The sequence below is a fragment of the Vidua chalybeata genome, chromosome 6, assembly GCF_026979565.1.
Source record: "Vidua chalybeata isolate OUT-0048 chromosome 6, bVidCha1 merged haplotype, whole genome shotgun sequence".
Taxonomy (NCBI): Eukaryota; Metazoa; Chordata; class Aves; order Passeriformes; family Viduidae; genus Vidua; species Vidua chalybeata.
This window is the reverse complement of record NC_071535.1, coordinates 47,558,590-47,578,202: the sequence shown is the minus strand read 5'-3', so window position 1 is coordinate 47,578,202 and position 19,613 is coordinate 47,558,590. Positions and strand designations below refer to the sequence as shown.

Below are 19,613 nucleotides of genomic sequence, written 5' to 3'. Positions count from 1 at the left end.
AGCTGCTGCTTTTTTGTGGAGCTGTAGTAAAATCTGCTGCAAAATCTCTCCTGCAAAAATAGCAAATAAGCAAGACTTGCAGCATAATCCAGCAGCACGAGTATGCAAGCACACAAACAGATGTGCTGCAGCCAGGGGAAGGTGAGCACCAGGAGAATTGCATTCCCTTGCTTTTGGGACACGAGGCTGAGCTGGGGCAAGCTCTGAGTGCAGGGGCTTGGGCTGCACAGGCCCCAGAGGTCCCTCTTTGGGCCATTTTCAGTGTCTCTGTTTTTCACAAATTCATGACAAACTCTAGAATTTTTTGGCCCCTTATGGAGACATCTGAATACATGAACCTGTTTGTATTTACTATTATCCTCACCTATTTAATATCTTAGAGGATTTGTCGTATTAGTAACTTAATAGGTCCCCTTTCACTTTGTTTCTAAGCCTTGTTCTTTTTTATCTGTTTTCAAATGCATTACTTGGCTCCTTATTTCATAAGCCATATAGGAATTGGATTCTTGCTCTCTCATTTTTCACATTTTTCTCATGTTGCTTCTTCTACCAGAGCATTGCTTTCTTCTTTATCTTGCCATAATATTTTAGACTCTTAGACATAGGGCCACTAAGAGACAGGCTATCCAAACAAAATATAGTAGAGTTGTAAACCAATCCTGATCTGTCACTGCTTTTAAAGCTACTGATAGTGAGGTTAACTTTTTAACCCATAATTTTGGATATTGTCCTACAGTTGTCTTTAATAGTCTGACTCATTTCGTTCTACCATTCTGATTGCAGGTGGTAGGGTTTATACAGTCCTTGCTTAATCCCCAGGCTAGTTATTAAGACTTAAATTCTTCACTTAAAACCTCCCCCTTTCCAACCCTCCCCTCTATTCATCTTATCCTGTCTCAGGTGCTGTTCCACACCTTTGAACAATTTTCTGTAACAGCATTGTTACAGTTCCAGCAGTTGTATTCCTTTTAGGTGGAAGAACCTCAGCCTGCCCAGGAAAGGTATTTATTGTGGCAAACAGATACTGATTTGTGACGGTTTATTGGGGTGATCCCTTGGCAGCATCTGTCACAGTCTTTAGTTTAGCCAATGCAGTAGAGTTGGCAGCTTTCTTTTACTAATCCACTTTTGGACACCTTATGCAATTTTTATTTATTTCCTATATTTCTTACTTCATTTGAGGCCAAGTATAAACTCTTTGCACTCTTTTCAGAGTACCCTACACTTTTTTATGTAGCTCATTGTGACAATTGCCTTAGACTGTCATAATGAGATACATAATGAAGTGTAGGATGCTCTTATTCAACTGGCCATGCAATTCAACCCGTCTTTTTTTAGCTGGCATCTGGTTGGGGCTGCAGTAAACAAAGTCTGAGTTAATTTATCTACTTGCTCACTAAATTACTTCTCACTATTTCTTGTAGACTTCACATTACTTTAGCACCCTTTACATATGTTTTATTCCCACTCTTTTTCTAAGCTCCTGTTTAAAAGAAATAGAACTCCTGTTTTCTTCATAGGTGTCCCACCATGTGCTTGCTGTTGCTTTTCTCCCATTATGCAACCAGCATTTTGTTCTACTACCAGATAGTAGCTGTCTGTAGAGAGCTGTTGATAGAAGGGTTTGTCATCTACTCACAGCCTGTAAGTTCCTTGGCATGATCCTTTCTCTAATTTGCCCACTAATTGTTCCCTCATTCCACTGATAGGAGTGTCTTGGGTTATTTTTCCTCTTTGATCAAATGTAGCACTCCCATGAGTGTGCAGTACCTTTGGTTCATTCCTGGTTTCCATTCAAAGGATATCCACATTAATATCCATTTCTTCCCTTTGTGTGTAAGAGCAAAGTAGGAGCAGACTGGGGTACAACTGCACTGTCGAGGGGAAAAGCCTTAAACTCCATCACAGCCCAGACTGCCTCTAACCAGGTTTTCTCATGGCCAAGGAAATTTTGGTCCAGCCACTGGAGAGGACTCATGCTACTGGTATCAATTTTCCTCCACTCTTTCTCTGTAACAGCACTGCTCCCACAGTATCGGCTCATATTGAAATTCTTGTTATGAATAACTTTCCTTTAACTGGGAATATGAGTGCAGAAACTTTTCAAGCAGCTTCTTTCATGTCAGATAAAGCACTGTCTTGGTCTTTGCTCCAGCTCCCTCCCTGATTCTTTTCCTGTCATTTCCATAACGCTCTGCTGCTATTAGCAAAGATGGATACACTGCCATAAGATACTGGCACAGCTATAGATATGCTGCCATAAGAAATTAAATTCCCCCAGCACTCTTCAGAGTTGGGATTGATTAGTGGGAGTATTTATTTTACAGAAAGCTTAACCCTTCTAGCATTTATCCATCTTCTTGTTTCACCAGTTTCAGAGTCCAGGCATTTAACTTGAGGTTGTTTTAATTGTGCTATATTCAAGTTGACATTAAATACTGCTTGGTCTATTAATTTTAAAACTCAGCTGCATCTCTCTTGTACCTCTTCTTCTGTAGCTGCAGTCCCCCAAATATCATCACATAAGGCAATCTCTTTTCTTTGTCACCCACAAACGTCATTCACACCCTTTGCTCACATGAGCATGTGCAGCAGGGCAGGTGCTCGGCCCTGTGGGATGCAAGTAAAGATATATTGTTTGTCTCTTAATGTGAAAGCAACTCTGTCAATTGCTTCTTCCCCTGCATTTTGCTATATGGAAGCTTAGTGTGAATCGTAGGGGTGCATTTGTGCCACTACCACTCCTAATTCATCTGCTGTCCCAGGAGCCTGACTCAGCCTCAGGGCTGCCAGGGACCATGGAGATGCCTGTGCTCCACTGGGAGTGGTTGATTGGTACATGGTATCATGTCCTGCTGCTCATGTCCACGACATTCAAGCAGATTCCCTATCAGTTTACTAAAGACTCTCCATCTTCCTCGAGCTTATGGACTGGTAGTGATTGTGCCAATTGGATCCTTGTCTTACCATCCTGCTGAGCAATTTGATTAAATGCCCATGGTGGCAAGATTAAAGGTTTATCAAGGAGGTGCCCGATGTACAATAGATAAAAGCTGGTGGAGCACACACTCTAATCAATTTACCACATAATCCCCATTTAATTCTAAATATAAGCAGTTTCTCTACTGTTGTGCTTCCTTTCAGTGGCTTCATATCTGCAGCTACCTGCCTTGGGGTAATTTTGGTTTTTTTTTCTTCATTTTAACAGCTACAGCAGTTTGATCTGCCATACCCATCTACCCCGGGACAGCATTTGGAGTCTTTGTGGGATAGGCTGCTATTCTCAACTTCTCTTTCTTTTCCCATTTGCCCATATCATCCTTGAAATAATCTTCCTGTGATGGCTCCCGATTCAGTTCTCTACGCCACTTCCTGGGACTTCAGCAGTTATTTTTAATTTTTGCATCCCAATCTGCTTTTGCAAGTGTCTAATTTTAGCTTTGCATTTACTATGATCAGGTCCCTTTTGAGCTCTCCCTTGCTCCAGGGTGAACCACTGCACTATATATGTTAATCACTCTCCTTACTTCTGTAGTTTTTCCTTCTTTTTTTCTAAATTCATCCGATTCTCTAATTGCCATTGCACATCTGTATTGCCTTTTTGGGCCACTAGATGGTATTCCTTTTCTAAAGACAGGCTTATTTCAAGTCACTGGATAGAACCTTTCAAAACACAATTTTCCCATTGAAGGTGCTGATGTTCTGGTGTTGCCTTGGTATAGATTATTGCTGTTTTCTGTAATAGTCCCGCTAATAGAAGCAGTGAATTCTTTTGTCTCTTTTCATCCACTCTTTCATATCAGGAAACATTTGGTCTCCATCACCCATCAGCTTCCTGTGGGCTAGAGAGGTGCCCACAGCCCCTGCTGTAATCTCTGATATTGTTGGGATTTCCTGCAGCCCTTCAGTATTCCTGCTTTTAGGCTTTTTCCTGAGTTGTCATGGATTTTTCTCATGCTTTCAATTTTGTCTTAAGGTATCCCTCAAGTATTATGCACAAGGCTGGTTAGGTTTGTAGAGTTGCCTTGAACTAGGTCATAGAATCACAGAATGGTTTGGGTTCCAACCCCCTGCCATGGGCAGGGAGCCTTCCACTAGACCATATTACTCAGAGCTCCACGCAGCTTGGCCTCGAGATCACTCAGAGAAAAAGACTTTGAGAATCTACCCAGTCACACCCTTCACCAAAAGATGTTATGAATTCCCCTTTCCTAACTGTGGAGCAGATTTGTAGGATTATGTGGTGCTTAGAGCTAAGCACAAGCTCATGTCCTTTGTGTGTGTCATGGGATCCTTCCCACCATTCCTCCAGACTTCACCAAATGTGACTGCAAGCTCTATAGAAGTGACTGGGGAAAACCAACGTGATGGGTCAGCCCAGGTTAAACCCTCCCCTAGAAGGAGCATGGGCTGGCAAAGGAGGAAGAAGGGGGAAAAGCCTTCCTCAGAGCCAGGCCCCACCACCCCTCTGGTGTGTGCCTGTCTCAGTGCCTCGCTGAGCGGTCTCACTGTTGTCGCTGCTGCTGCTGCTGCTGTGGGTGGATCTGTCTGTCTGTCTGTCTCTCTGTGTAAAGAAATATGAAACATAATTATTTTTCATTTTGGAATCATGCTGCTGCTTACATGATATTAAGAATAAAAAAATATATTTCTGGTCTAGCATCCTGAGTTTGACTCTTGAATCCTTCTGCTGTCCAGATTCAGGTCGGCTGCCTTGCCTGCGGGCAGTATCCAAAATCCAGCTTGGGGCACATGATGGTGGAAGACCTGCAACTTGTGCTCATGCAAAATGTTTATTTGGAGGTGGAAAATGCTTTGCAGACGAGATGATGCCTTTCTTCGGCAGGATATTACCAATTGCGCAATTGTGCATGAAACAGTAGTTGGGAGGTCTCTTTTAAACAGTAAAACATCAGAGGACTTGCTTTCACCAAATACATTTTGTCCCAGCATTTCTCACTATTTCTGTGTCTGCTGCATCCAAGTGGATGGGGTGCAGGATGCCCAGGAATTGGGATGCAAGTCCAGAGACCAGAAGGTATGCCCAATCACGTAAGTGTTTCCTACTCTGGAGTTATCCTCATGCTAAAGGAAACTAATTCCAGTCACCACTGCAAGCTTGGCTTCTACATGAAAGCCAGACCCTTTCATTAAAATCCCTTCCAGAATCATGCACAGAGGTGGATTAATATATTGCCGGCACAGATCTGGGCCATGTGCATCCAGGCACCCCAGCGCACTCTGAGAGGGAGTTTCCTAATTTAGGACTTGTAAGGATACCCTGTATCTTCACAGTGCTTGTTAAAGTGTTACAGCTGTAATGAATTCATCTTCATTACATGCTTGGGAGGTAGAGGAGTACTCTTTTCCCTGTAAAAAGCTGACAGTTAAAAGGAGGCAGAGAATCAGACACTCAGACCAGGCACAGAGCCGGAAAAGTAATTACATGCCTAAACAGCTTTGGGAAGAAGTGTCTAAGTGGCAGATCTGGGGCTTGAACCTCTGTCAGCCCCCTCAGGACCAAATCTTCCTTCTTCTGCTGTGGTGGTAGGGATCAGAAGAACTCAATTATTTACAAATCCTATAGCCCCAGGTCTGCATGCACACACGCACCACGTCCCTGGAGAGGGGAACTGATTCGGATGAGGCTGTGGCTGACCTGAGCTGTCATTCGTGCTGCTAATCCAGCTCAAATCAGACTTGTTTTTTTTTTTTTTTTTTTTTTTTTCCCAGGGACCAGAATGGATACTGCACTTTCCACTGCAAGAAATTTGTTTTCAGTTTTCTGACACTTGTTCATTACAATGTTTGGAAGAATGCTAGGTTTCCTAGGTGGAGAGATGATCTTTTGACATTTTTCTGGCACGGCTGAAAGCAGAAAGTGTCTGAAATGTCTTGAAAACTTATCAGGAGGGGGTTTTAGGTGGTGATTTTATTTTTTGTTTTGTCCTGGTTTTGTTCTTGTTTTTAACTGAATAGAGAGGTTTGCAAAGATTAGGTAAGGGATTGAAAAACCCCACGTGTCTGCACCCCAGATGTGCTACTGTAGCTTTGCAGTACTCTCGTTGTGCAGCTGGCGGGGTTGGCGGTGACAGGACAATAAAACAAGCGTTTGGAGATTAGATGTTTTTGAGTCTAGCAAGTGCTGTGCTCCAAATAGATGAGGATTTATTCCTGTGTCTCTTAACCAATACACTTTGAACATCTTGTGTGAGGTGTGAATCACTCAGGGCAGCTGTAGCACATGCACATGTTTACTTCTGTACACAGCAAAACTCCCAAAACCCATACACATCCCAACAAGGATGGATGGGACCTACACAGACTCCTTGTGCATCCCCTGAACACTCTGCTCCAGAGCTGTAGAAGGTTTGGGTCTCAAATCTAAATTTTCCCAAATCTAAAATAACCTCTGCAGCTCCAACCAGCCACTTATATTATGTTCAGAGGTTCATCTTTAGTTACTTGGGATGAAGCAACTGCTTTTCAAACTCGTGATACAAAGATTTGAATTAAATCTGAACTACAGCAATGCAAGACTGAACAGGCTAAGTGGTGAACTCCATTCTCTGATGGGTTCAAGGCCCATCCTCATTGATTTTTCTGGAGGAATAATGACAGAAAATCTTTTTTTTTTACTCCTGGCATTAGTTCTACTTGGTATCCTTGTGATTATTTTCTCTGGGCACAGCAGGGTGAATTGATCTACAAAATATTTTCAGGAATGGTGGTGGATTAAGTATCTTGCACAGATATTTCAATGCAACAGTTGTTACCAAGAGCTGTGAGAGAAAAACAGGGTGGGGTAAGGGAGTTGTTCATTTTCCTTCCACTAAGGTCAGCCTTAAATAACTCTCCCACCTCCCTCAGAGGCTGAGACAAGATAATAAGACAAAAATGTCAGAGCAAAGCACGGGGCCCCTCTATTTACAGCAAAGGCCAAATCGCTAACCAACAGATCAGAGCTTGCTTTCTAAACACCGATAAGCGGCAACTTTGAATTAACAGCCCCGGTTCCTCTGCCGCTGTAAATCAGCCTGACCCCGACTGCCCGCAGCATCCCCGTGCCTCCCCGCAGCCAGGGACTCTCCGGCAGCAGGAGGGGACTGCAGCAGTGGGCTTAACCCTCCCGGCCCTGGAGATCCCTGTGCCTGGCTCCAAACACCCCCCCCCCCCCCCCCCTTCTTCCCCTCCCCAGCCCCCTATCACTAGCAAGCCTTATCAGCAGGATTTACACCTCCTTGTCTAGTAACCCATAGGAAAGCCTATGGACTAGTTACCGATGTGCATCCAAATCCCTAAAGTAGCTTTAAGTGCTCAAAACAATCCACTTACCCAGTGATAATTAATGGTATGGACCTGGGAGTTCCCGTTCCCTGCCAGGGGAGATCAGGACACCTTACAGTGGGGTTGGACCAACAACAAGCAGGAAAAGGGGCAGCCCTTCTGCAAGTCCTCAGCACCTCCAGGCCCCAGTGGAGCATCCTGGAAGTGATGCGTGACAGTGCCAGGAAGATGGATGCCTGGAAGCACTTCATAAGAGCAATGGTGAGCTGGGATGTTATTCACTGCCAGATGCAGTGTTGGGAAAGGTGCTTTGGCACAGAGCTGTGCCAGTCGGCAAAACACCAAATGCCACATGGATGATGCTGTTGGAGTGAGGGGGAAGGAGGAAAAAATCACAGCTCCTGTCTCAGGTCCCAACCCAGCCGGAGGAACCTGAAGTGCTGAAGCTTGAGGTATACCCTGTGAAAGTGAAGGAGCAAGCAGCACCTCCAGAAGCCATGGAGGAAAATGGGGTTTTAGGTCAATATACAGTGGCCAAAAACACAGATGGATGTGACACAACAATTTATTTTCAGTCCATGAGACCACTTTACAGCTGGGACAGATCCAGTCTGAGCCAGTAAAACACATTCCTTTGTTTTTTGGCATTTCCCTCCTTACCCACTTGCTGCTTTGACTGCTTATAGCACCCAGTTGTAGCACCCAGCACTTTCTGCTGTCTCTGCCCATCTTTTCCAGCACCATGACCAAGGACCATCCTCTCCTCTGTTTCACCAAAGGCTTCTCCAGGTCCAAAAGGTACCTGAGATGCCACCTGCTGTGGAAACCATGGTGGTGGCACTATGAGATTTTAGTGCCTACAATTTTGGGCACTGGAGAAAACTCCCTGACAGACTCAATGGCCCCTCTCATGGCTGTTTCCTGAGGGCTGGGTCAAGATCCTCTCTATTTGTTCTCATGTACTCGACGACACAAAGGACAGATATGGTATCAGTGCTGAAAATGGGTATTTTTAGATTGGTGCTGATCAGGCTACTTTTCTAGTGCTCCTCCACTCACTGGAAGTTATTTGTTACTTTTGTTTCTCAGTACTTGTTCTCTGGCAGGGTGTCATCACCTCTTCTAATGTTTCTCCATCTCCACCAAGGATTACTTTTGGGCCATTAATAGCCACAGATTTAATTTTCTCCTCATTGATAAACAAACTAATTTGTTCTGCTGTGTCTGCTAATAGCTGTTTCTAGGAACTAATAACAGCTCTTAGGTGCTATTTTCTTCTTTACCTTCTCAAAAAAACATGTGGCTGCTAATATTTTCACAGGGTTAAAAGAAGCATAGCTGTTTTTTCCATCTCTATTTATAACCTTGCATATGCTCTTCCCAAAGTGGACCGGAAAGATTTTGGGAGCTTTACTCTGGAGATCATTAAATTCAGTTGAGCTTACTTGAGTAGCTGCATTTGTGGCGAGGTTTGAGCCTGCAGAGGCTGACGGGACTTGAACAAGGTGCAGCCAAACTAATTTGCAAATTCAGTGGTCCCTGGTGACCTGGGCTTGCCAAAGGTCACCATTTCCCTGTGAGAGGCATTCTGTACTCAGGAGGGGTGGCCAGTGGGTTTGAGCCTCAGGAGGCTGTTCTCAGAGCTACAGCACACCTGGGAACCTCCCTTGTTCTCTAAGGAAAGCTACTGGCTCTTTGGAATTGCCAATTGCATCTTCTGCCAGTGAGCTGCATCTCCAGGGGTGTGCCTGTGCTCACAGCCCTCTCTGCTCTTTGCAGCCAGCCCAGAGCTGATGGGAATTGATGGATCAGACCTGGTTGGCTACAGTGAGCTTTGGGACACCCCCTGCTGTTTTACAAACCCATCATTTATGCTCTAAGCAGCAGGATAATGTCTCTGGCCTGGAAGAGCCTGGAAAATTGTCAAGTCCACAGTCCAGCAGGAGCATCTTGCTTGAGCCTGTTGGCCAGTGGGGGAATGGGGGTGGCTCACACGGCCAGGCAGCCACCCAGATTAGTTTATGGAAGCAGCCGAGATTACTTGTATCGAAGCGAGCACCTCCCTGCTCTGCTTGCACAATACCCCCTCTGAAGCAAGGACATCTCTCATTGTGAGACAACTGGTAAGCCAAAGCCTCACCCTTTGCTACAGCAACCCCTTCTCTCCCCAAGGCAACGTACCTTTGCAGGCATCTTTGCAAGTATTCCCAGAATTAATCCCCCTCCTCAGTGCCAGGTTCACCTCCCTGCCTTTCATCTCACACCCGTGCCACTGCACATGTGCTTGGACACGTCCCTGGGAGCAAAGCAGCTGGAAACCACATGGAAACAAGTTTGCTCCCACATGGGAGCACCAAGGATGCTGGTCACCCCCAAAGCCTGTTCTTGGGAGTGCACACCAGTCAGGGTAACTGGAGCTGTGCTCCAGCACGCTGCTGGCACAGTGCAGATGAGCACTGGGGCTATTTGATTCAAAAGCCACTGAATTCACCCCACAGGGAAGAGGAGTCATGTGGTCACTGCTGTGTGGATCCCTGCTGCTCCTCTGGGACAATGCACACACAGGCATGGGAAGGACAGTGGCAGTGACCACGGGGCATCAGAGCATCAAGGGGGATGTGGGTGGCATTTTGGGGTCCCTGAGTGCTGAGAACTCCAGCCCTGACCTTTGCTGTCACTAAGACTTGCACAAACTTGTAATTGTTAACTAGTTCCCCTGTAGTGTGCTTGTTATTTTTTTGGGACGAGGTTTGAAAATGCGAGACATCTACAGTAGTAAAGATTCTATTGGGCTGGCAGCGGACTGTAAAACTTGATTACATGACACTGGGGATTGCCTAAACCTTGTTCCCACTGATGCAACTGCTCAGGCTTGGGGGGGATGTGAGGAAGGGAGGTGGTTTTGAGTCACTCTGGAGGTGCTTTAGCATGAAGGGCAGGAGCAGCCCACTCCCACTCAGCTGCTCCCACCCTTCAGCCAAGTGAGCCCAATGTGGACCTGAGGGTCTGGGGGATCACAGGAACTATGCATAGCTGAAACAATGCATGAGTGCTTGGCCCATCACTGCCTAATGACATGAAAATCATGGGGAAGCCCAGCCTGGAAGGAGTAAGCAGAGATTTTTCTGTAGAAAAACTTTTCCATCTAGAAATGGGCTCCCCTGTTGGCCCCCTCTCTCAGTTCACTGCTGACATGGGAGTTTTCCCTCTAAGACAAAACTTTCCGCAGTTTGTATCCCTTTTATATCCATTTATATGACTGCTAGCATTTTTCATATTCCAGAGGACCATTTATGGTAAGAAAATACGTTTTCCAATAAATAATCAAAGTGATCACTTTTGGGAAAGGGAAAAAATTGTAGTAGGAAACCTTGGGAAAAAATTGGCTTGTGCTGAACATTGAGCCAGCATGATATCTTTTTTCTTTCCAATAAATCTTCTGGCTTATTTCTGTACCCAAACTACTGTGAGCCAAGAGGTATTCCTGAATGCTCAGGTACAGTCAGCCTTTCCCCTGCTATGGCATGCTGCAGGAATGCCACGAGCTTTTGAAGCTACCTCCAGGATTTGGTTAGCCAAGAGTAAGAGAAGGATGAGGATAAGAACATGGCACTTTCAAAGCAAAAGAAAGCAGCTTCTTTTGTGACATCAGTGGTGCAAGCCTCAGGGAAGGGGCTAGTCCGGCAGGGAAGCTGCCTAGAAGGGAGACAATAGTGGATGGAGGAGTCTCCTTACAAAGTCCCTCTGTCAACAAAACTTGAGTTCAGGTGAGCTCAGGTAACACTCAAAAGTGCAAGCAGGAAAGCCCTAAATGGCAAATCTCAGCATGTGATTAACCTGGGGAACACCCTGCTCAGGAGCCTTTCCAAGGCAATCACTTGACTGAGGTCTGTTGAATCTGGAGCAGTTGAAACTGCAGCCAGCAGTGCCTGATGACTGCAGGCAAATGATTACCAAGGGGATCTGGAGGGCTGTTCTGATGGTTGTCCTCTCTGTTTGAGATTCCAGGTGCAAAATCCCTGCTCTGGAGGACGCATGAGTCAGACAAGACTTCTGCTCTTGGCTCTGGCAGCCTACTTCAGTTGGGGTAAAATGCCAGGTTTTATCCTATGCAGCTGCTAATTCCCCACTAATTTACCCAGTAGTAAGAAGGTCTCAGTAAGTGAATTCCCTGAACTCCTGTCTTGCTGAAACCTGAGGCCCTCTCCATGGGTATACCACTAGGTCATTCAAGTACATCTAATATCTTTTTTGAGGGGAAGAGAGGCAGAGATAGTGTTACACATTGTGCAGAAATGCTATTAGCTGTAGTTGAGCATCACAACTTGAATTTATTAGCAGGGAGCTGAGAGACCTACATGGCAGGGGATGTAACTGATAACCTTGTCTTGCATCCATTTGAGCAAATGGGTCCTGTCCCTGTGTGCTCATCAGAGATTTAGCACTTCTCACGAGCTTTTTTGCAATCACAGTCATTTAGCAAATATATGATACTTCACACTCACAGCCATGATAGGGGCATATGGCACTTCCTACCTCCTAAATGTTGATGGATGGAATTCTTTGACTATTCAAGGAATCAAAGGCCTGGTTTGAATCTCAAGGCCTTGTGTTGATTTCGGTGAACTCCCTTCTGATTTGTCCTGTGTATGGAGAATCAGGCTTATTCTAAGTTAAACAAGCAAGAGAGTTCAAACAGATGAAAATGTCTCCTACTCAGTGATCCTGAGCACTTGCAGTCTCAAAAGTCAGAGCAATGTGAAGTTTGGAGATGATCTCATCCCCAGCATTTAAAATGGGCCTTTTCAGGGAGAAAAAAAAAATGAAAGGAGAAAAGAAAAAGTATACTTTAAGCAGAAAAAAGTACAAGCTCGCTATTGGTGGCAGAAATGTTGAGCACAAAGGTACTCAAAAATTGGATAATGTTGTGAAAAAGAACAAGAACCAGCTCTATTGGCAAAATCAGACCCATAAAAGCCAGTGGACCACTGCTGACCCACCATCTATCTCCTTTTAAAAGCAAATGTACCAGCCAGAATGTAGGTAATCAGATATCTTCTGGTTTTCACTGGGATTAATCAGAAATGTTTCTTGGTGGTGAAGACACCATTTTGGAGAGAGCCCCAGAGAGAAGAGCTGAGATATTCAAAGCTCCCAGCTGCACATGGCAGACTGAGCCTTTACTCTGCTTAATCCCAAACAGGTATTTGAAGGGACAGGTGAAAGAGGGAACTTGTCTTTCAGTGGGAGAAGGGGAAAAGGCTTACTTTTTTTCACAGACACAATTTCAAATGTGCAAACTCTGGTCCTGTGCTGAGCCAAAATGACCACCCAAGGTCTCCTGCAAAATGCAGATGTTATTCCTCCCCCTGCCCAAGCTGTGGACACGTGTCTCTCTCTGTGCACTGCGTGGCCAGTGAGCCTGAGCACAATAATGTGTTTTCCTTCTCCTAACACCTGACAGGAGCATGATTTCACCAACCACTTGGTCCCACTGCTGCATACTTTCCAAGGTGATATAAATCAAACAGATTAACAAGTTTGCTTTTAATTTTACATTTTAGAAGCAGGTGTTGAACCACCTCAATGCCAACAGTGTCTATTGCCAGCATTAGTGTCATTAGTAGTCATTGCAGCTGTAATAGCACCATTATCTCGTACTAAAAGGGTCACTGATGGCTTAGGACAGAGCTTAGGTGAACCAAAAAGAGCAGACTAAATGAGATGGAAACTGCAAACAGTTGCTTCTGTCTTAACTTGCATAAAGACCTGTGGATGCTACACAAAGAGAAATTAATTTGCACAAGTAGCAAAAATTTTGGCTGGGGTGTCATCAAGGAGGAGGAGCTCTTGGTAGCTCTTGTGTCACTTGGGCTCATGTAAAGCATATAAATATGGGAAAGAGAGAATGGGGACATTACTACCAACCATCAGAGTGAACTTCTCTCCATCTCTTGCTGCCATCTCTGGGGTAAGTTGGATTGCTTCCCTTTTACTTTCTACCTGTTGTGCAGACCTGTCTTCTTAAGTTGAAGCAGGCCGTGACAATTGTGGCTTGTTGACCCAAGAAAATGAGGCCTCTTTAGGTCTTTGAGGACACTGGCCTGGTTTTGGGCCATCATCACACATTACAGCCCCTTCTGAATGGGCAGAGGGTTTTTCCTCTGAAGGGATCTGCTGATCATGGCTCTCCAGGGCATGTACACTATAGGGCTTGGTGGGATGGCTCTGCCAACCTTTTGAGGCAAGACAGAAGGGAGCCTGAGACTGATAGAGCATGAAGATGGAGATGGACTTATGGTTATAGTCAGAGGTCATTTACTGACACTTGCAAATCCTGGTGCAGAAACCTCTCCTTCCTTCTCAAACTAGAAGGTCTGTCTCCTACTTTGGTCTCATTTCCTTGCCAGAGGAGCTGAAAGATGCAAGATGCTTGATTACAACCTATTTTTACCTCCTAGACTTTCCTGTGTCTCCTCTGACTCTTAACCCTAGGCCTCAGCCTGCCCGCCATGGCTCTCTGGATCCGATCTCTGCCTCTCCTGGCCCTCCTGGCCCTCTCCGGCCCTGGGAGCAGCCATGCGGCTGTCAACCAGCACCTCTGCGGCTCCCACTTGGTGGAAGCTCTGTACCTGGTGTGTGGGGAGCGAGGCTTCTTCTACCAGCCCAAAGCCCGGCGGGATATTGAGCAGCCTCTAGGTAAGTCAGGCTGACCATGCAAGAGATGCAACAACCAGCTATCTCTGACAGTGACACCAGGAATGTCCTTTGTGGGGAATGCCAGGAATACCTTCAGCATACCGACAGCATCACATTGCCAGTGAAAAGCTCTTCAGGTTAAAAAGGTAGATGAGAGGGCAGGCAGGGAGAGAGGATTTATGAGGCAAAAGGAATTGTGCCTGAAAGCTCAAACTCGTATATTTCTTTGCGTGGTTGTTACACCAGCCTGGGACTATTCATAGAAAATAAAGGTGGGAGGAACTGAAGAAGCCTCTTTCTGCCCCAAGACAGGATCAGTTGTCCCCATTCCATTTCTTAGCCATGTTTGTCTCGTATGTTCATTAAAACCTCCAGAGAGAAAGCTTCCTCTGCCTTCTGGAGATGTCCATTCCCAAACTTAACTGACCTTCTTCTTGAGTGTTTTTTCCCAATATCTAACCTGAACATCCCTTGCTGTAAATTATTTCTTGTCTCCTCAATAGTGGACATGGGGAAGAGCCTAGTCCTTTCATCTTTATGATTGCTTTTCAAAATATTTGATTACTGTTTCCATGTCTAGTTTTGACCTCTCCTAGCTACACAACCCTACTGCCTTCCTAGGTCATATTTTCTAGATCTCTAAACATGCAACTCTGCATTTGTCCACATCCTTGCTGGCTGGTGAGGCCTAGAGAAGCACATTGAACATTCTGTCTCCCAAGCTTCTAATCAAGACTGTGAATAGATGAAGAAGAGACCCCTGTCCAAATTGCATCCATTTCAATCCATTAATTTCAAGATCAACCTTCACTTAACATCCCCTGACTACAATACATTTCTCCCACCATCTGTCTTCCCATCACATACTGTTTTCATTCATATCCAATTCCCTCTCCTGTGTATGTAACCGTCCTGTGAAATAGTCTTTGTAAGGTGAAACAAGATAATGCCCTAGCAGAGGGTTTGCCCATGAATTGTTTGGGATGTCATTTGCCCATTCTCTGATTATTGTTTTCTGGAGACCACCATGAATGGATTGGAGGTTTCATTCGCCAAACTACTTAAATACTGTACAGAGAATTTTAATTGTGCCAACAAGAATGCAAGTATTTGAGGATTTTCTACCTTTTTTTCAGTACTTTTGCCTGAGCCACCATCTCTTTGTCACACAATCTGGTTATGTTTACAGTCTGCTCACAGCTGGCTTGAAGGATGAAGACAAGTAAATCACAAAACTTTGACTAGCTATTTCCTCTTCTACTTAACATTGGACCAAATTTTTCCCAAATTTCCCTTCTAGCACACTAGCATAATGATTTTGTGTTACTCTTGTGCCTTGTTCATTGCCTCATGCTTTGGGGGCTTGGGGATTTTGCATCTTGTACTGTTCTTGTATTGCCCTAGAAACCACATCTCATTCTCACTTTCCAGGCATTTTCTCTTTGCTGTTAAGGGCACTTTTCTTCCTGCAGGAAAAACTCACTGATTTATTTGCCATTTTCCATATTTTCATTGGGCAACTAAAACCTGAACAGATCTGTGCACAAGTTTTCAATTCTCACCAGCAAATAATCATTCTGTTGAGTGTTATCTGTGTCCAAATACCCTAATTTATCATTGCTTCTAAAAACTTGCCCCCAGCTGTGAACACAGACACACACAAAGGCTTTTTCTGTCAACTTGGGGCTATATCCCAGCATCCAACTGAATCAGGCTGTTCGGGAACAGCTGGGAAATGCACCCAGCCTCAGAACTGGACTGTCCCTGCAATCCTGTGAACATGCCAGTTGTCTGCCCAGGCTCCCAAGAGAGTGGGTAACTGCCTAAAGGGCTCTGCAGTCCCAAACTCTTCTCTATAGAGCAGACAATCCCATTTTTACATCTCACTTACTAGTTGCTCACCCCAGGGAGGGCTCAGGATTTCTCTTCTTCTCCACACAGCTTCCCCAATAAAGCCCCTGTATCCCTTTATCCCTCACACTGCTCATAGTCACTCAGCTTGGCATCTTCTGAACACCACAGGATTATTTTGAGAGAGAAATCAGGGAGCCTGAAGGTGCTACAAGCAGCATCAACCTGGGGAAACCTGTGCAACTTCCTTCCCATTTTCCAGCCAACTCTGGATTAAAAATTCGGTGCCTGCTAAGGGGATGTCTGAAGGGCTCAAGAGCCAGGGCTGATGCTGTATGATATCCTACAACTTCTCTTCTTCTCCCCTGCAGTGAGTGGTCCTTTGCATGGTGAGCTGGGAGAGCTGCCCTTCCAGCAGGAGGAGTTTGAGAAAGTGAAGCGAGGGATTGTTGAGCAATGCTGTCACAACACCTGCTCCCTCTACCAGCTGGAAAACTACTGCAATTAGCGGCAGGGCTGGCGCTGGGGAGCTCATGGGCTGTGGGCAGAAACATGCACTTATGCTACTGCACCTTCAAAGCAAATGAATAAATGTTGTGGATCTATTGGAAGGACTGTGCTGGTTCATGTATCCACATCTTTTTGTCTGCTTTAGAGTGTCAGTGTCCATGCTTGGGTAAATCACTTTTCAGCCATCACTTCAAATTATCTTTCTGTAACACAAATGAATTCTGTGGGAGCGAGGGAGGGGAAGGGTATTACACAGCTTTGGAGCAGGTATATGGAGCATCCAGCACACCCAGTGCTAGGAGAACCAGAAGGAGAAGGCAGAGAGGTTTGAACAAGACTTCTCTTGCTAGGGAAACATTACATCTGTAACAATGTCATGCTGATCAATTTCCTGCAGTTCACAACCCAAATATAGCCAGGCAGCTGGAGACTGAACTTCCTCAGCTACATAATGGAAACAGTAAAGATTAGGCAAATAATTATGTCACCTATTCATTGTACTCAGAAAAATAATGGATGACCTCCATGGCCAATTCAGAAAGTGTGTCTACTTCCTACTTGTGCTTGTGGGAAGCCCAGGGAGAGTCCCTGCTGTGGGATGTGCTTGTTGTTCACAAGGATATCACAAGCTGTGTACTGAAAATAGATTTAATCCAAGAAGGAGTTTTGAATCTATTGGCCATGTGCTGGGCAGTATCCTTGCTCCTGGTGCTGCAATGCTCTTTCAAGTATCTGGTCCCAAAATTGCCCCTTTCTGTGAGGAATATCTGCCCAGCAGTGCCAGCTGGCCAGAGTGTCCCAGAGTGAAGGGAAGGGCTGCGTTCCCTCTGCCGAGGGACTCCTGTGGCAGTCTACTGAAAGCCATGCAGAGGGGCTCTGTGGGATGGGCTCAGCCTGGCAGAGGTGACAGCAGCAGCCAGGGCTGCATTTTGCTGGTGACAGATTTTGAAAGTTGGTCTGAGAGGAGCCTGTGGTTTTAACAGCCTCATTTCCCAAACCAGTTCCAACTGCCTCCAGTGGAGCTGCACAGATGGAAGCTGCCATCTCATCCCTGCCAGGATGCATTACTCCCAATCCTACCACAAGCACAAAACTGGCCAAACCACTACAAACTGAAAGGCTGGAAGAGCAGCTGGATGAGCTGCTGAAAAGAAGATACAGACATAAAAAATAGAATCAGAAAGCACTCATGATTCCCCATGGTGACTTCCCATACAAATTCCCTTGATGCAGCCAAAAGCCCAAGACAGGGGCCTCCTCCTGCAGATGCCACACCAGTGCTGCAGTGCTACTCAGCCAGTCCTGCTCTCCCTGACCATCTTTTCATCCCTCTCCCTCACCCTTTCTGCTGGGCCCCACTGAATATTGCCAGCAGCAGAGCTTTCAACTCTGACAAGCAGCTTCAGGCCAAAATCATGTGGTTATGAAAGCACGGCAAGATATATTCTGTTCCTGAGCTACTTGGCTCCCACCAAATCTCACAGTGTATAGCTCCAGTGGTTTCTAGAGAGGACTCCCTAGAAGCTATTCTCCTACCTGTCCTGGTGAACCATGAGATCAGGGCAAGTGTTACTGAAAAAAAAAAAAAGCAAGAAAATAAAAAAGCAGAGCTATTGCTTATTTTAAGGCCACCAATATATTCAGGCATGCAGCCAAGCATCAGCAATGCCATCCGTCCAGGAGATACCACCCTGATCCAAAAGGCAGATGTTCAGGTCTGCTTGGATGTTCTTGAGGGAAAGGACAACCAGCCACGGTGGTTCTTCCATCTGACACAGCTCTGTATATCTGCTGGCACTCCTACCCTGGCAGCGATGCTCTGCTGGGGTGAGGACAGCTCTTCAGAGATGGCCAGCTCATTTCCTGCCCTCTGCCATTGTTTGGTCTGATCCTTTGTTTGTTTGCTTTTTCTGAATGCTCTCAATTAGGACTTGTTGGGAAATTGCAAATGCCACTTTTTCTGCTGGAAAATGTTGATTCATCAAGTCAGCACACCCCGCAGGACCAGACTGGTTTTAGCAAGGCAGGGTTTGAAAGAATGAAGAGACATAGAAGGTTTAGGTGATGCTCTTCATCCTCTGCATCCAGTTGCCCAAGACCACAAGCCATCACCATGCTCTGGGCTACCCAAGGGTGGATACTTTTGCTTCTGCTGAAGGATTCCAGAAGGTGACCACCCAGGTCAGGGAAGGACAGATGGCCCCATGTCCAAGCTGTCTGAGCTCTCTGCAGAGCACATGAAGATGTTGTTGCATCCTTCCTCCCCAAAGCAAGAGCTGTCCTGGAGATGAGTGGCCTATGGTGAGCTACACTGCTCTCCAGAAGGTGCAGGAGAAAACAATGCATCAATTTTAAAACTGTAGAAAGCCTAAAAAAAAAAAAATTATACACTTTTTCTTTCCAGAACTGAAAACAACATAAAGGGCCAGCTCTTCACTTTTTAAAAGCTGCATGCAGTAAGGTGAAGGCCAAAGGAGAACAAAGGTTCTTTTCCCCCTTTTTCTGGAACTCCAGGGAAGAAAGCCTGAAGGCAACCCTATGCATTTTCCACAATGGAGCACATGGATCCCTGGTTTGCAAACGTGCTGCTGCTGGCTTGCTGACCCTGTGTTGTGGCAGGAGAGGCAGCTTTAGCCCCCTACCCCATCCAAACTCAAGAGTGGGTGTCCTAAAGGTCCTTCCCGACATCTTTAATGGTGGTCCAGGATGGAATTTCTTTATAAAGCCTCCCTCAAGTCCTTGTGCCCTTGCCCAGGCCATTCCCCGTTCTCAGATGTGCTTGGGACATGCCAGATCTTAGGAATTCGTGCAGAATAAATGATTCAAGGACAGGGAATGCCTCATCCATTGACCTCCCTCCCTGCTTCTGCTCTTGCCAGGCTTTGCATTGTGATCTTTGGGAAGCAAATGCATCCAGTCCCCTTTATTCTGACTCAGCAGTTGCTCTGAAGTGATTTTTGTGGTAGCGGTGGGGCATCATGCCTGACTAAAATATCTTGGCTCTGCTACTCTTGCAACAAACTTCCAAAGGTCTCATGCTCGTGGTGGAGGGCAATTTGAAGAGAATGCAAATAAAGGCTTTGGTTCATTCATGCTTCTTGAATAGAGAATAGAAAGCTGAGCCGCAGAGGGGATTGCAAGGCAAATTCTTTGGGCTGCTGAGTCATTAACACTGCCTAGAAAAGAAAGGACCAAAGTGTCCCCTGTCTGCCACGTGCACGAACCCTCATCCAAAAGGGCAGCGCTATGGTTTCGAGGAAAAGGGG

The 19,613-nt window shown here is 45.6% G+C and overlaps 1 protein-coding gene across 1 annotated transcript; it reads left to right on the top strand.

Moving 5' to 3' along the window:
• Positions 1 to 13,784: 13,784 nt before the first annotated feature.
• Positions 13,785 to 16,345, top strand: INS (insulin). The gene is made up of 2 exons (XM_053946554.1): positions 13,785 to 13,986; positions 16,209 to 16,345. Exons 1-2 carry the CDS (start codon positions 13,800 to 13,802, stop codon positions 16,343 to 16,345), a joined length of 324 nt encoding a protein of 107 aa, XP_053802529.1. The 5' UTR covers positions 13,785 to 13,799.
• The last annotated feature ends 3,268 nt before the right edge of the window (positions 16,346 to 19,613 follow it).

Coding starts and splice junctions, on each gene's coding strand:
- INS (XM_053946554.1), top strand. CDS start 13,800: ATGGCTCTCTGGATCCGATCTCTGCCTCTCCTGGCCCTCCTGGCCCTC. Junction 13,987..16,208: donor GGATATTGAGCAGCCTCTAG/GTAAGTCAGGCT, acceptor TCTCCCCTGCAG/TGAGTGGTCCTTTGCATGGT.